The 17,539-nt window shown below is 37.0% G+C and overlaps 1 protein-coding gene across 7 annotated transcripts in view; it reads right to left on the bottom strand.

The window, feature by feature from the left end:
• Positions 1 to 807: 807 nt before the first annotated feature.
• The window catches only part of LOC127435770 (beta-2-syntrophin-like), a 47,611-nt gene continuing 30,879 nt past the window's right edge, over positions 808 to 17,539 (bottom strand). The window contains exons 6-9 of one of the 7 annotated variants that reach the window (XM_051689454.1): positions 15,952 to 16,130; positions 15,286 to 15,747; positions 8,225 to 8,470; positions 808 to 5,766 (exon numbers count right to left, since the gene is read on the bottom strand). In XM_051689454.1, the coding sequence (XP_051545414.1) occupies positions 15,601 to 15,747; positions 15,952 to 16,130 (326 nt within the window). In that variant the 3' untranslated portion in view covers positions 808 to 5,766; positions 8,225 to 8,470; positions 15,286 to 15,600. Of the gene's footprint in view, positions 5,767 to 8,224; positions 8,471 to 11,429; positions 15,748 to 15,951; positions 16,131 to 17,539 lie in introns of those variants that run through there. The other 6 variants (XM_051689453.1, XM_051689451.1, XM_051689456.1 and 3 more) reach the window with 6 other exon arrangements.

Consider the following 17,539-nt stretch of genomic DNA (forward strand, 5'->3'; position numbering starts at 1 on the left):
TATATAAGCAAGGTTCTCAATTTTACTGGATACAATTTTAATTCATTTTGTCAACATTAATATTTCACTCAAAAATGAAAATTCTGTTCACACTTACGACTTTGTATGACTTTCTTCCACTGAACTTAAAAGGAGATGTTAGGGAAAATTTTAGTTTCAGTTCAGACTGAGACATACTGCCCAAATTCAAGCAGACTTGAGGGTGAATAATGTCAGAAATCAAATTTTGGGGTGAACTGCTCTGCTAAAGTATTTGTTAAAGGTATCTGCCAAGAACAAGAACATAATTCAGCACACGATTTGCATCACGTCTTGCTGGGAAACAAGTGACTGAAGAGAAAGGCCATCATGTAGACTGTATACTTATAAATAAATAAAATGTATATATATTCTATCTGAATAAAATAGAGGTAAGCAGTGAGAAAAGTAGCCTCTGTGTGATACTTAGGTGAGATTGTAAAATTTCAGATGTTTTAGTATTACAAATTGTATTTCACCCAAAGCACCCAAAGATTTGTCTGTCCATCTGAGCACAAGAGGGAGGTAGAAAATCCACTCGCTGTGAAGGTGTGCAGTATCAATGATGAACAGAAGATTCGGGCGATCAGAGCATGAGAGATGAAATCGCGACCCTGAAGAAGAAAATTAAATGGTGCCATGCATCTTCCAATAAATTGGTGTGATTTTGAAGGGGTTCAGAGATAGTCACTCCTGGGATGAGTTTCCCATAGCATCTACAATTGACGCAGTGTCGAAGTGACAGAATTGAAAGGGAACTGAACCAGTCAAAGCAGACTCACTAAGGCATTTAATGAACATATGTGTTTATTTATATGAGACATTTACATATAGACATATTGCATAGCTTTAGGTTATAGGCTGTGAGCGTATCATACATGTATAGATTTGCATTTGATTGTTTACTGCAAGCTGCCACAAGTGAACTTTGGACTTTAAAAGAAAGCTTTATATCAAGTACATTCATAGTCTGAAGCATTGGTCATGTTAAATATCCGACTGACAGGTTCAAACATCTGACTTATGCAAGTGCAATTTATTATCCTGGGCAATCGTTCATTTGTTAACAATTTCATAAATAAGAGAACGCACAGTACAATCTTCAGTAAGAGGCTTGACCTAATCACGTACATGGAAAACATGCAACATCACTTCATATGTCCAAAAATTTTCCAGATCAGTAATAGAATAACCATAGAATGCCAGTCTAAAGCATAACATCTTCTATTTTAATGGAGACTTAAGAGCCACTAAAGCCCACCATGTGGGTAAAAAAAAAAACTGTTTGTCTCTCTGATTGTGAAATATTTCTGGGGTTAATATGTACAATAGACTATAAATGGTTAAGGTCACTTAAAAGTCATCACAGATTTTGCATGTGTGGTCCTTATACACTGTAACGCATTCAATGGAAAGGAGGCAAGAACCGGCTTGACAATATAAAGAATATTTGAATAATAAACTGAACCAAACACACACAAGTGTCGGACAGTTGTCCGTAACTCTCTCTCTGTCGCACTGCCGTCTCCGGTCGGCCTTATGCCTCTCAGGCTTAATCAGCCTAGATAGGGGCCGGGTGTTCAGAATCACGACCCGGCCCCACCCTCCGCCCTGCCACATTCACACATAGTGCATTTTAACTTTTTCATTTTTAATGGACCCAACCAACTCACTTGTTATAGTCCCAATAAACATAGAAATACTGTGCAAGTTGCCTAATGCAATTAAACTAGCAAAATTGCATAGGATTGTATCTGCATTGCATGCATTAAATAAAATGCTAAAATCTTAAAGGATATACTGTATAATGATGCTATAATTGCTGTATATAATCCTCAGGCCAAGTGAATTTACTTCAACATACTTCAAACACTACAGATTACATGCTGTTAAATGTAATTTGTAACATATTCCGTTAGATTACTCAAGGTCAGTAATGTATTCTAAATACTTTGGATTACTTCTTCAGCACTGGTAGATTTTTTGACTATTAAAACTCTGCCAGTACAGTATGACAAAATACACATTAAAAATACATTCTCTGCAAAACCTAAATATCTTATGCAGTGTTGTTTCTAAAACAAGATAAATCAAATTGATCTTGTTTTAAGGATTTTTAGATATTTTTACAGGAAAACAAAAAAATTATCATCAAGAATATGATTTTCCTCTAATATCAACTAGAAAAAAAATTAATTATGATCTAACGGGAATTTTCTTGATAAAAAATATGATCGTGCCTGGTAACGTGCATATAAAATGGCTAGAAATAGCATTTTAGCTTAGCATAAAGCTGACAATTTACACAAGGTTTATTTCTATTTCTTCTGCTCCAGACTTACTTCAAACTTACTTCTCTGTCTGCTCATATGAATGTAACACATCATAAGAAAGTGTTTCACCACTGTTCAAATTTACTTTGGATCACATCATTTATATGTATAAATGTTTTTCATCTGAAAGGACTAAATATTAAATGAAACAAATGACAATAAAATGCAAAGTAATCTCTTCAGTAATCAAAATACTTTTTGAATGTAACTGTATTCTGATTACCAATGATTTAAATTGTAACTGTAGTGGAATACAGTTACTAATATTTTGCATTTTAAATATGTAATCCTGTTACATGTATTCAGTTACTCCCCAACCCTGCACATATCAGTGCTAATACAGGCTAAATGCTCATCTAAAGCACAAGCCGTACATTGAAGGTGCACTCATCAGTTGAGTTTGCAAATAGCTAAACTTTTAAACAAAAATAAATCAAAATCATAGAATAGTGTTTTTGAAAAATATGTTTAAAAGGAGTTGGAAACTCGTCATATCAGTCTTAGAGAAAAGCTGCTTTATTCTACATGTGGTGCTGGGTGCAAATTCATGAGAACTGATAGGCAGTGCCCTCAAAGGTGATATCTCAAGAATGGCCTGTGATGAGGGACTATCTACACATGAAAGTATGCATCTTTCAGGCTGATCAACACAAATCAGTCCAGAAGACAGATGAGACAAAATCTGTCTCGAGTAACCATCTTGAAAGGAGACTTTCAAACTACTGTATTTAGCAAGGGAGGGCAAACTACTTCTCAATGGAGCCAAACTATTTTGCAATGTGTTATATAATATTTGCTGAGGTAATTTACTCAGTGTGATCACTTCTCTGTGCTTTGTGGCAAAACAGATGCCGACAGGAAAGCTTGAAGGTGTCAGTAACTAAGGGAAGTGGGGCTTTTGTATATCTCATCTCTATGCCTTTCCTATGCCACGTACACACTGCAGCCACCAAGTAAACACAGCAGAAAATGCGGATCTGCTAGTGATTATCTGCTTCACTTTCTGCTATGTGCCTCCAATGAAACTCTACATATCTTTAAAAGATTTGATGTCACTAACCTGTCAAACTTGGGCAAATTCTGTTATTATTTCATCCTCAAAAGTGCTCATTCTATCAATGTAGAACATTGTGAACACAACTCAGCTTCCAGGTGGACTGATGAAACATCCTGTGTGCGTCTACTGTCGGAAGTTCCATCGAACCAGCCAATCAGATTTGTGCTGATTAATCGAGAAAGCGTTTTCCAGTTTTGTGTGTTAAAACTATCCCTCTCCCGGCACACTGTGCTTGGTCGCGGGTGCGTGCGAGAGAGTGGAGCACTATCATCCAAGGCCGTGAGAAATGCAAAAATAAAGCACAAGTACAGTAAAATAAAGCAAAAGACTGATAAAAATAATATGATAATTACAATATAATTATTTTTTGGAACATGCATTCTTTGTCATGCGGTGGGATTTTGCATGACCGCTATACTTGAACATTTCAAGCAGTTAACACGTTTATACTAGCATATCGTCCACCCCGACGCAGAGCCCTGCAGCCATTTGATGATCTCATTATAAAGCGTTAAACATGTCATGGGGGGTATGGCCTCCAAGTAGGAATTTGCTTAGGGCCCCCATATGCTCAGAAATGGCAATGGTAAAGAAGCTCTAGTTGGTAGAGTGACATTTCAAGAAGTTTTGCTAAAGTTGCCAAGGTGGTTAGGTCTTTGCAGGTTTTTTTTATGTTGAGTTTTTGCTTAGATTTAATGTTGAGTTAGACGAGGAAGCTTACGGGGGCTCTGTACACTTCAATAATGACATCGATAACAGAGAAGTTCTGTTTTTGCATGATGCTGTATTTATGCCGCTAGGTGGCATTGAAAAACACCTTCAAGGAGTGCACGTTCAATGTACAATTAATCATTTTAAGGCCTGGTGCTGGTTTGGTCATAAATGAGCCAAAAACATATGAACAGATATAAAATACATTATTTCTAAATATGCTGAGAAATGAATTATTCCAATTAAAAAAAGCAAAACCTTAGGGTACAACAGGGCTAAAGGCCCCATGGGGTAAAAGGCTCCTTGATTTTATTTTCTTCCAAAACACTAAATGGCAACAAAACTACCACAGCACTTACCTAAACACATGTTTGTCAACAATGCACTAAAAATTGTAAGTGAAAGGATAGTATTTAGGGTAAAAGCCCCCCTGTTGCAGGGGCTAAAGGCCCCTATAAAACATCTTATCCAATTTTCGTGAAAGTGCTAATTCTAAGTGCAATTTTCGTGACTGCGCAAAGTGCAAGTGGCCATGGGTGGGTGCGTTGACAATCACTGTCTTAGCAGTTTTAATAAAAAAAAAAAAAAAATGAGATTGTTTTAAAATTATCTACATATCATGGATTATTTTTTAATTATTATTATTGTTTATATTTACAATTTTGTTTATGATCTGATTTATATTGGTATTTTTCCTCCCATTGTCGTAGAGTGATTTTAAGTCACTGCAAAATGGGCCGGTGTAAGAAGTTGGAGAGAGTTAAATGTTTGGATTTGGTATTATTTGTTTGACCACTTCCTTATTTTGATTATATTTGTTTTCGTTGAAGTGTAATTTGAATTTAGAAATATTTCGCCAAACCCACTTGCGCCTAGACTTAGCACATGCTTGCATGAAAATACCAAAACTTCATGGCCATGCCCATTAGCTTTGTGCTTATGACTTAAGGCATTGTGCTGCCCTTAACGCTTGCGCTCTTTAAATAGGGCCCATTTTTTTTCTTAAGTGGGGGAAATTGATTTGAAATGTTATTAAAGCTTAAATTCTCTACATATCTGCATAAACAGCTGGTGTACATTACAATGATGCATATTTATAGTCATATTACATTTATAAAATATACTGTTAGACGTAACAGCCATTGCCATGCAAAACATATAAACATATATATATATATATATATATATATATATATATATACACACATACACACACACACACACACACACGAAATACATATAAAACAAACATAAATAAATACAAGAATAATAGATGGATTTGGGTTATCCTGCAATGCTTAACTGTGACCTTAAAGCCTGGAAAAATATTTGTAAAAGCTTGACTCTAGATGAGAAGGCACAACTAGTTTTCTTGATATGAGGAAAATGGGATTGTGTTTTGCATTAAAAAAAAAAGTCACACACACACACCAATCATTCAGCAATGTGTTTGGCTACTCCGCTAACAAAGAAGCAGAATTCTGAAAAACTGATTGAGCAAAAAAAAAAACACTAGCTATAAATCAAAATAACCGGCATTTTTTTCTTTTGGTTTTACGTAAGCAGTCCCAAACGTGCCAGTTTGGCAGAGAGAAATGAATGAAGCACAAACACCAACGGCTTCGGCCCAGAGTGAAGCTCAAACACCTACAGTGAGAGAAAGATAAATTATTGTGAAAACATTTCAAAGAACAAACAGTTTGTCAACAAGTGTCAATAGCAGGTGAATCTCACAAAAACATGTACGGTTCATATTTCACATCAAATTCAAAAGAAAAAATTCTTTTTTTTGAATTTATATTTTATATTAAGAAAATTAAGCTCAGGACCATAAAGATTTTTTGCATTGTGACAATTTCAATATTTCTTAATGAACAACCGATTGTAGTATTTTTTACTAAAATCAGTTGATTTCAGCACCCATTGTTTCATTATATGCCAATGGTGTTAGTCCAAAAATGTGACCCACATTTGGTTTAACAATTCATTCATAGAGCCACATTGATAGCCCCATATCTCTGAAATGTAACCATAAAAAGAATATCTAAATATTCTAAATATTCTAAATATTCTAATATTCTAAATATTTCTGAAAACTAAGACTTGAGTTATTGGCACTCCAGCTTTGGAAAACCAAAACGTTTTGGACTCATAACACACAATGCAACAAGGGGTGTTGAACTGACTTTAGTAAAAATAATATTTTTTTTTTACCTGTGGTTTTACTCCAAAATCAAAAGGCAAAAACTGACATTTTGCTCTTAAAAAAAGCAAGAGGCAGAGTAACAAACAGAATAGAGCACAAGTGTCTTGATACATGTTTTTAAAAGCTGAAATTCTTTTTAACCTGACACAGCATTTAAAAAAAACGCTGCATTCCGTACACCTTAGCCAAATACATTTAATTACTCGGTTTTTCACAATTCCTGACATTTAATCGTAGAAAACATTCACTGTCTTAGGTCAGTTAGGATCACTACTTTATTTTAAGAATGTGAAATGTCAGAATAATAGTAAAGAGAATTATTTATTTCAGCTTGTATTTCTTTCATCACATTCCCAGTGGATCAGAAGTTTACAGACACTTTGTTAGTATTTGGTAGCATTGCCTTTAAATTGTTTAACTTGGGTCAGATGTTTTGGGTAGCCTTCCACAGACTTCTAACAATAAGTTTCTGGAATTTTGGCCCATTCCTCCAGACAAAACTGATGTAACAGAGTCAGGTTTGTAGGCCTCCTTGCTCTCACACACTTTTTCAGTTCTGCCCACAAATTTCTATCAGATTGAGGTCAGGGCTTTGTGATGGCCACTCCAATACCTTGACTTTTTGTCCTTAAGCTTTGGAGGTATTTTGGGGTCATTGTCCATTTGGAAGACCCATTTGTGACCAAGCTTTAACTTCCTGGCTGAGGTCTTGAGATGTTGCTTCAATATATCCACATAATTTTACTTCAAGTTGCCATCTATTTTGTGAAGTGCACCAGTCCCTCCTGCAGCAAAGCACCCCCACAACATGATGCTGCTACCTTCATGCTTCATGTTGGGATGGTGTTCTTCGGCTTGCAAGCCTCATCTTTTTCCTCCAAACATAACGATGGTCAAAATGGCCAAACAGTTACATTTTTGTTTTATCAGACAAGGAAATGTCTCCAAAAAGTAAGATCTTTGTCCCCATGTGCACTTGCAAACTGTAGTCTGGCTTTTTTATGGCAGTTTTGGAGCAGTGGCTTCTTCCTCGCTGAGCAGCCTTTCAAGTTATGTTGATATAGGACTCATTTTACTGTGGATATAGATACTTGTCTACCTATTTCCTCCAGCATCTTCACAAGGTCCTTTGCTGTTGTTCTGGGATTGATTTGCACTTTTCGCACCAAACTACGTTCATCTCTAGGAGACAGAATGCATCTCCTTCCTGAGTGGTGTAATGGCTACGTGGTCCCATGGTGTTTATACTTGCGTACTATTGTTTGTACAGATGAATGTGGTACCTTCAGGTGTTTGGAAATTGCTCCCAAGGATGGAGGAGGACTTGTGGAGGTCCACAATTTTTTTTCTGATATCTTGGCTGATTTCTTTTGATTTTTACATGATTTCAAGCAAAGGGGCACTGAGTTTGAAGGTAGGCCTTAAAACACATCACAGGTACACCTCCAATTGACTCCAATTAGCCTATCAGAAGCTAATTGGCTAATTGCCTAAAGGCTTGACATCCTTTTCTGGAATTTTCCAAGCTGCTTAAAGGCACAGTTAACTTAGTGTATGTAAATTTCTGACCTACTGGAATTGTGATAACTTACCAATATAATAATTTGCCAAAACTATAGTTTGCTAATATGAAATCTGTGGAGTGGATAAAAAATGAGTTTGTAAAGTGTATGTAAACATATGGCTTAAACTGTGTGTGTGTGTGTATATATCTATATATATATATATATAAAATCATTGACCACTTTATTAGGTACACCTGTACACCTACGTATTCATGCAATTATCTAAGCCAATCTTGTGGCAGCAGTGCTATGCATGAATTCAAGCAGATATGGGTCAGGAGCTTCAGTTAATGTTCACATCAACCATCAGAATGAGAAAAAAATTTGATCTCACCGATTTTGATCGTGGCATGTTTGTTGGTACCAGATGGGCTGGTTTGAGTATTTCTGTAACTGCTGATCTCCTGGGATTTTCATGCACAACAGTCTCTAGTGTTTCCTCAGAATGGTGCCAAAAACAAAAGACATCCAGTGAGTGGCAGTTCTGTGGACGGATACGCCTTGTTGATGAGAGAGGTCAACGGAGAATGGCCAGACTGGACGAGCTGACAGAAAGGCTACGGTAACTCAGATAACCCCTCTGTACAATTGAAGTAAGCAGAATACAGTGGTTATCCAAGCAGATTGAACCTTACTATCGTGGAGATTAATGCAGCAGTAAAATGTTTAAATATATTTGTTCCATGATTTACCTCCGTACACCAGTGCTGTGCCGAAATTTAACTTCCTGCCATATTCTGACTCCCTGCCACCTAATTGGCCCTTATCCATAAAGCCCACCCCTAACCGTCATTGGTCCCTACCGCTAAAGCCCATTACTACACCTACCCCTAAACATAAGGATATAAAGTGTCAAAATTCGGTACGGTACATCAGCGTAAGCATCTCTCATTCAGAAGTTACAAATGTTTGTGTTGTTTTCCGCTTTGATTTGGTCACAATACTACAAAAGTTCTGTGATGATCCCATCTGTAATGTAAGAGCTGCTTTTAAAAGGGTCATGAAATGCTCTTATATATATATATATATATATATATATATATTAGTTCTATTATCTTCCCTGAGGTCCTCTTATAATGTAGGTAAAGTTTTTTTTTTTTTTTTTTGCATTACAACTGTAATATTGTCAACGTAAACGCCCACAGTTCTGACTGGCTAACAGCGTGCAGCCCATCGAATAGAGCCATTTTTGAGACCTCAATGAGAAGAAACTGAATAAACACCAAAACATAAAACTAAATGTCAGGGTTTACATATAACGCACATCCAACACATTGTATCCGAATATATTAAACTGTTCATCTCTAGTACAACTGTTAACACTCATACCATCAACACCGGACACCAGAGTCGCGTCAAAAGCAATAGAACCCATTATAATCAATAGACCTTTTTCCACAGACAGTGATGACGTGTTTCCGCTTTATTTAGCAGCGTAAATTTAGCAAACTTTTTTATGATAATGTTTTTAAATATTGAGTGTAATTTTATAACATCACGCTTTGTGTTAAATTACCCCAGAATTTGTTTTAAAAACGGAATTACCACAGCTGTTAGGGTTTTTTTATTACAGCTGCTGAGAGAGTGACAGTAAATTTGGCATCTTCTCCTGTCTGTCTTAATACACCACTCTCTACTTTTCCTCTTCTAGAAAATCATTCAAACGTAATAGTGGATTTATTTTTTTGGTCTTGGAACAAATGGGTAAGTGAAAATAATATTTGCTGTGGTCTCCCATTCAGGTCGAAGTTTACCCTGCAATCGTTTACTTCCACGTTCCAAATCCCGGAGTGTGGAAAAAGGTCTATAATGCTGTCTACCATAGAAGCGTCTGTTACTGCACATCATGCAGACAGTAAACAGATGTCCCGTTCCATTTTGCCCTACACGCGGTGGCAATACTACGGCCAACAACTCAAATAAACGTTTTAGAAAGTTTAGACATTTTCAGCATTATTAATTTGGTTTGCACCACGGCTGGTGTCCTTTAATGTTTGGTATTATGTGTCTTATACTTTTATGCGTTTAAATAAGTTTCACATGTATCTACACAAAATCCTTCCAAATATTTGATGTTAATGTTTATTAAAGGAAAGAATCTGTCTCGCTGCTGACATGAGATGGGAAGAAAAAGGGTTTTGGTAACAGGTGGTTTCGACCCCGCGTCAAAAGCAGAATCAATATCACAGACTGATGCGCTAATGAACACGCCTTTTTTCCTCCAGTGATTTCCAGGATTCACCGAGACGCCTCACTGGAGGAAACGCCCACCTCACACCCAGCCTCTAATCACCACGAGAACACCACGAGAACAACTTTCAGTAAACACCGGTTGGTCACTCCCTTTAGACATTTTATTTCCATATTTCAAACACTTTGTGAACGTTTAGTAAAATAAAGTGCGTATCTTCGATGGGGAAATGGGGATGAAAAAACGATAGGAACACAGATCTGTCCTGACGTCCTCTACAGATTACCATAGTATTTTGTAGTAAAATTATTGTAACCACACAATTAAACATGGTTAACATATTAACACTATAGTACTGCAGCAAACTATGGTAAATTGCATCATATCTAGGTTTTCCACCAAAACAAACATGTTTGCAACAATATTACTATAGTAAAACTACATTTATATTCATTTTTATGTATTATTATAAATACTATTAAAGAAAATATTAAAAGTGGAGACAGGAAACTGAATGGGAAAATTTAAGTGACAAACGCAGAATCGAACTCGGGCTGACAAGGTACAAGCAAACCTGCATAATACCCTACACCAATGGAGTGACACTCTCAATGCAGTTTGTCGTGTACATATTTCTATGTTGCCAATAGACTATTGGGGTTTCGAACAACAGCGCTGTTTGAAGATGTTATTTACACTTGGGTGCAAACAGTCACTCCGAAAAATAATCAATGTTATCGAGCTCTGTGGCAACATTGGTTAAGAGGAAATATTAACTACTAATAAAATACTAAGACAGACAACGAATAATAACCTACAGTTTTGAACTGCATAGCGTTTCTGGTTAAATGTAGTGTAAATGCATGTATTGAGACAAATATTATACAAATAATGAGGTCAAAATACTTCCAGCCTAATTCATGTAATGGAAAATTGCGATTCTTATTAAAATATTTTACAATATTTCATTTGATGCTTCCATGAAGAATAATTCTGTTAAATTTTTCTTTCATTTTTATTGCCAGGAGAATATTATGGGATCAAAATCCCGTCAAAAGTATTACGATCACAGATCTAAAAATAATAAGTGTGAATCAAAATAGGCGTGAATCAAAGAATAATAAGTGCAGATAAAAAAATAAGCACAAAAATAAAACGTGCAGATCAAAAAATAAGCGTGAATCAGAAATATAGAACCATTTCAAATATGCTGCAAAAAAAAAAAAAAAAAAAAAAAAAAGAAAATTAAAGTCATCTGGATTGCAAACAAAATCATGTTTTCCTTGGTTATATTACTGTTTGTGCTCTCTGACAATTTTGCATATATTTTCATTTTTTGTACGCTTACGCTGTATTTTTCTTTGCGTTTGTTTCCAAGTTCTGCCCTTGGTTTTCCAAAACTTGTGAGTAGAGTTTCATGTAAATCAGGGGGTGTTTTGCGTCCACTAGTTCTTGATCGACAGCTCCTCCTCTAGCCATCATTCGAAGTGGGGAGGTGACGTCACTAGTGATGTCCAGTTCGTGAACGAATCGTTCTTTTGAACCGGTTCTTTTTAGTGAACGAGTTGAACTAGTTCACCAAATCGGACTGAATCGTTTGAAACAGTTCGCATCTTGAGTCAACACTGATCCACAAGTTACTCTATCTTGACCTGTCTCTCGGATGTGCCTGACATTACCTTTTCCAATTCCCTGTTTCCATCTTTTTCCCAAACAGTTCACTGCAGCAAATGTTAATGAGCAAATGGTGGCACAGAAGTGCACCAGGAGTGCATTTGTTTAATTCTTGCTCATTTCCTGACCAATGATTTGCTGTGTAGACCATTGAAAGCTTAATGTTTACCATTTTGGGCTTGGTCCATTTTTTTTTGCCCGGGAGTGTATGTATTTCATTTTAGGAAAGTGTAGTCCATCCTTTAACCAAGATGATGTAGGCAGAGGTCAGTGATGGGCATCGCAGTCCGGCTGGAAGCTTGGGCAGTTCATTTCCAGTAAAGTCCATCTTAAGTCCAAGGTTCAGGCAGTGGCCAGTGAAGTATCCCATGTCTTATGGTTGGAGTTGGCAGCAGATCATCCTCTGTGAAGTCCATCATAGTAGACTGAAGTGCTGTCTGGCTGGCATAGGCTGCAGTTAGTCATCATCACTCAGTGACGCCTATCAGTGGGACATCAGGCAGGATCGGAGCTGGATCTGGCAGGCTTTGGTAACCTCAGGATATGTATCACGAGGTTGAGACAGGGAAACAAATATAATAATATTAGCGTAGATGCCATTCACTTTAATGTAGATTTATAGAATATGAGAAGTGTTTCCGGTTTCGGCAGACCTGACTAATGCAGTGTAACTATGAGTTGAGGGATAAATTAGGTGTATGCCTGGATGAAAACATGAGTCTTTAGTCTAAACTTAAACTGAGTGTGTGTGTGTGTGTGTCTGAATCCTGAACAATGCTAGGAAGACTATTCCATAGTTTAGGAGCCAAACTAGAAAATAATCTACCTCCTTATTTGGATTATTATTAACAGGCTGCAATTTTGCAACTGCAGTGAACGTGATGGATTATAGCATGATAGAAGGTTGCTTAAATACTGTGTAGCTAGACCATTCAAAGCTTTGTAAGTAGTTAACATAATTAATACAATATTTAACAGGTAGCCAATGCACTGATGATAAAATAGGGCTAATATGATCATATTACTTGGTTCTAGTCAGCACTCTAGCTGCAGCATTTTGAACCAATAGAAGTTTATTTACTGAACCTACAAGACATCCTCCCAGTTATGCATTACAATTATCTAGTCTTGAGGTCATGAACACATTAATTAATTTTTCAGCATCAGAAACAGAGAGCATGTGTCATTGCATATCAATATTTCTGAGGTGGAAGAATGCTATTCTACAAACTTTGGAAATATGATTTTCAAAGGACAGATTGCTATCAAATATAACACCCATTTTCTTTGCTTTAGAAGACAATGTAACAGTACATCTATCGAGAGTGTAATGGAATCAGCTTGTGCTTATTATCTGCTTTACTCTCTGGCTTGCGCGCACAACAACCGGGTTTCCCTCAATAGTGCGGCACCAGACCTCAAAACTGATGTTACCCATTCGAATTCTAATGAGAGTTTTCTAGTTTAAAGCGCTTTGGAGGAAGTCAAGTAAAACCTCATTTTTATTCAGCATTATTATAATTATTATTTAAGACTATCTACACTGACCTAACCATGGTAATGAGGAGCATCCATGGTCTTACCTGTGCTTATTTGGCATTACACTGTAAATATAAGGGAAAGTACATAAAGGGCTTTAAAGTCTGGACTTCCAAGTCTTGGTGACAAATTATTAAGATTTCCTCTTGTGTAATATATGTAAATATAAATATATATAAATACAGTTTACTTTTTTACTATGGTGGGTCACCACTTGATGTTCAATGTAAAATCTGGGTCCCGAAGCAAAACCAGTTGAGAACCACTGGTCTATATACTGTAGCAAAAGCTACATCATTATATCAGACAATGTCACATTAAGCACTATCACTTCAAAAGAACTGAACTTGTATCTTGACCCCAGTGAGCAAGCCGAAGATGACTGTGGCAAGGAACACAAAACTCCATAAGATGTTGGTTAATGGAGAAAAATAATCTTGGGAGAAACCAGGCTCACTGTGGGGGCCAGTTCCCCTCTGGCTGACATCATGAATATATTGCCAATATTAGTTATTTGTGTGCAGTGCAAGTCATGGTTTAAAATTAGTAAACTAAGTAAGTGTTAAGGGCCAGTGTTTAAACTAAGATTTTGTATGAACTGTAAGATTAATGACCAATGTCTTTGAAGTTCATCCTGGATTACCTGCAGAAGTTCACATAGATGCATTGTCCTTTGTTAGTTGGTCGATGAAGGCTTTTGTTCACTGTAAATCGCTGTAAATCGAAGCAACACCCTTTCCTCAACCATTCAGACGAGGCTCATGTTTATAACAACAACCTGGGGGAGTAGACTAGCTTAAACTAATATATTCATCTGGTTTAAGCCAGGTTTCAATGTCTTCTGAAGCGATCCAGTTGGATTTGTGTGATAAGACCAAAATGAAAAAAATCCTTTTTCACTGTACATCTTGACAGCAGTCTCCTTGGTGATCGTAATTTCAAGCTCGATTACACTTCCAACGTTGCCATCTAGACCGTCAATGAGGGTTTTGTGTTTGGTAGTTCAGGGAACAAACATAGTCTCTCTATGATATCTAGGTGATACAGTTTCTATGTGTTGTAGTTTATGTGACCTGTGTGACGTCTCAAGGCAGCTAGCAGATGGTTGGTTAAGTTACAGAAGAACTTACAGAAGAAAGTAATACACATCTGGGATGGCATGAGGGTGAGTAAATGAGAGAATTTTCATTTTTGGGTGAACTATTCCTTTAAGACTATGAGTTTAATTACTAGAGAGTAGAGTGGCACTTTCCCTGGAGGGATGGAGTTCGTCTCTCTTTAGCCGGTCAGGTCTACCCCAAAAACTCATCCAAATGTCTATAAATCCTATGCTATTCTCCGGACACCACTCAGACATCCAGCCATTCAGTAACACTAATCTACCATAAACCTCATCACCACATTGAGCTGGACATTGTTAGTGCTGGCTTGAATAACAATCTTAGAAAATCTACATTTAGCATTAGCCAGTACTTGAAAATCTGATCTGATGTCAGACACTCTCGCCCCCAGCAAGCATTTAATAATGGTGGCAGGTGTCTCTATTTCCACGTTCCTTACAATAGAATCTCCTATAACCAGGGTGCTTCCAACAGGCTTCTCAGTGGGTGCATCACTGAATAAGGAGAATCTGTTGGAAATCCTAACAGGAATGAGAGAGTGGGGTCACTATGCTAAATGAGTATGCCACCAAGACGTCACCCAAACATCCTGCTGCGATGTTCTACTGCCGGAACCGAAGTGTGTGTTGCTTGCTGTACTACACGGAAACAAAGTGTGTGTTGCTCGCTGTACTACCCGTATCCCAAACAATATCTACCAACTTCTCTTTCTTACTGACCTCCACTAGCGTTCAGATGCTTGTCTCTTACTCATTAATCTTCTCCGTCAGCCTTACTAATTCCTTATATTTATCATATACGGATGAAGCTATCATAAACATGTGGCATGCAGTGCAAGTAGCAATAACGTGTGCTGATGCCATGACTTACCGCAGTTGTTTGTTGTTGTGGTTGTTCCTGAGCAGCAGGTGTTTAAGATCGATGTGAATCCCTAACACAGCTGTTTGTTGGTATTATGGTAGTTCCTGAGCAGCAGTGGTTTGATATTGATACAATAAACCGTGTAAAAACAGAGGAAAAAACAGATGCACACAGTAGAATCACGATAAAAGTAGAAAAGTGGAAAAACAGATGCATGCAGTAAAAGGCCAAGATTAAAGATATTTCATAAAAAAAAAGAAAGAAAAAAATAAACAATGGTACGCAGAAAACAGAAGAATAAACAATGCTAAGCAGGTGAGCTGGCTACAAACACAGACTCGAGCTATGTGCCAGCAGCAACAGGAAATGCAAAAGCAGGTGTAATACTGGGTGTAATTGCTCCTGTCTAGCACTTTTACATTTGAAAAACAACTGAAAAACAGCGTCAGGTGTCTTGAAAACGTGGCGTTCCTGCGCGAGACAGACAAAACAGCAAGACACGGTGCAGCTGTCAAAGACATCTGTCTAGCGCATGTTTACATATAAAAACTACTGAAAAACAGAGCGGACGGACGCAATTACACATTCATGTGAACGGCCTCTTAGGCCTCCGCAAATTATACATGTTTTCATGACATTATGACAGGTAAATATAATGTGTTAGGGTCATCATACCATCTCGCCCTCTGGAGCACCGAAGTCCAGGTAGAGATTTTTGACCCCATCATCTGCAGACATTTTAAGCCGCTCGTACGGGAGGTGAAGGAGCACTGACTCCCCAGACTCCTGCGTGACAGTGAAACCCCTGTCGTAATGCAAGACTAGACGCACTTCCTGTCTGTTTAGCACACAGCCTGTTGAGCACACACACAACAACCATGAGAGAGGAAATGTGATTGTTTCCTGTGTTGGCTGGAACTAGATCTCCTTAGGAAGGAAAACACTGAACATTTTCAACATTTTCATCATTCATGCAAGCCAACTATAGTTCTACAGGGAAAACAAACAAAAATATTTGTCAAACTGTTTTTTAACTCCATTCTTTTCTTCAAGATTTCTGTAAATATAGTGCAACAGCCCATTTCCAGAAGTAAAAATTTACATTTATTTTCGTCATAAAGAAATATTTTTCAATATCATAAACCTTTCAAGACATACCTATCATGAGATTAAGTGATGATATATGATTATGTAGAAGCCAAAAGTGTGATTTCAACTTCATTTACAAATTCCCAATGAAGAACTTCGCTACCCATAATCCTAAAGACAGATCCACTTGTAGGTTCTACTGGTTGTTTAGATCAGTGTTACTATCAGAAATAATTAATAATTATTTCTTTAGTTATTAATTCATATTTAAATTAAATAATAGAATCTAACTCATTAAAACCTCATACGGGGCACCAGTAAATGTAGTGCGCCACGTTCAGGAGCAGGTTTGGTTATTAGCAATAATTAATAATTATCAAAGATAATTATTAATTATTAAAATCAATAGAACATTGATGAGAATCAATGTTAGCTTTTTTAATCCTTTAAATCAACAATTATCAAAGATAATCATTAATTATTAACATCGATGAAACATTGATTAAAATGAACACTAGCTTATTGATCCGTCAAATTCAACAATCAAAGATAATAATCAATTATCAAAAATCAATAGAATATTAATAAGGATTAATATTGACAGGGCACCACCCTGGAATCAGGGACTAATAACCAGATAGTATAACAGTCTCAATATTAGATTGTTCTCTTAGGAAAAATCGGCATTTTAGGAATATCGACTTTCGAAATGTAACAATAAAGGCTTGAATCCGAGCACTGACATCCCCTGTCAGCATTTGACACAGGTGTATGCAAAACAAAGCAAAACACTTCTCTTTGATATATAACAAAGTTTATTGATGCAGTAATATCAATTAATAATCAATACAATGCAGTCAATAAATTTCCGACTTACAACTACAAACTAAACAGTGACATGATTAGATATGGTAACCAAAATAATCCTATAACACATGAGAGGAAGGTGTGTGTGTGTGTGTGTGTGTGTGTGTGTGTGTGTAGTGAGAGAGAGAGAGAGAGAGAATGTGTGTGTGTGTGTGTGTGTGTAAGGAGGGACGCGCACAAAATGGCGGACGTGACTCTCGTGGAGAGTACGTCACGCCTGATTTCCGGCCAGAGAATATGGCCGCGAATGTGGGTGGAGAGAAGCCGGTCAATGGCATCTGCCCGTTTATCGCGTGTCTCTGCTTGT

This window comes from Myxocyprinus asiaticus, chromosome 46, assembly GCF_019703515.2.
Source record: "Myxocyprinus asiaticus isolate MX2 ecotype Aquarium Trade chromosome 46, UBuf_Myxa_2, whole genome shotgun sequence".
Lineage (NCBI taxonomy): Eukaryota > Metazoa > Chordata > Actinopteri > Cypriniformes > Catostomidae > Myxocyprinus > Myxocyprinus asiaticus.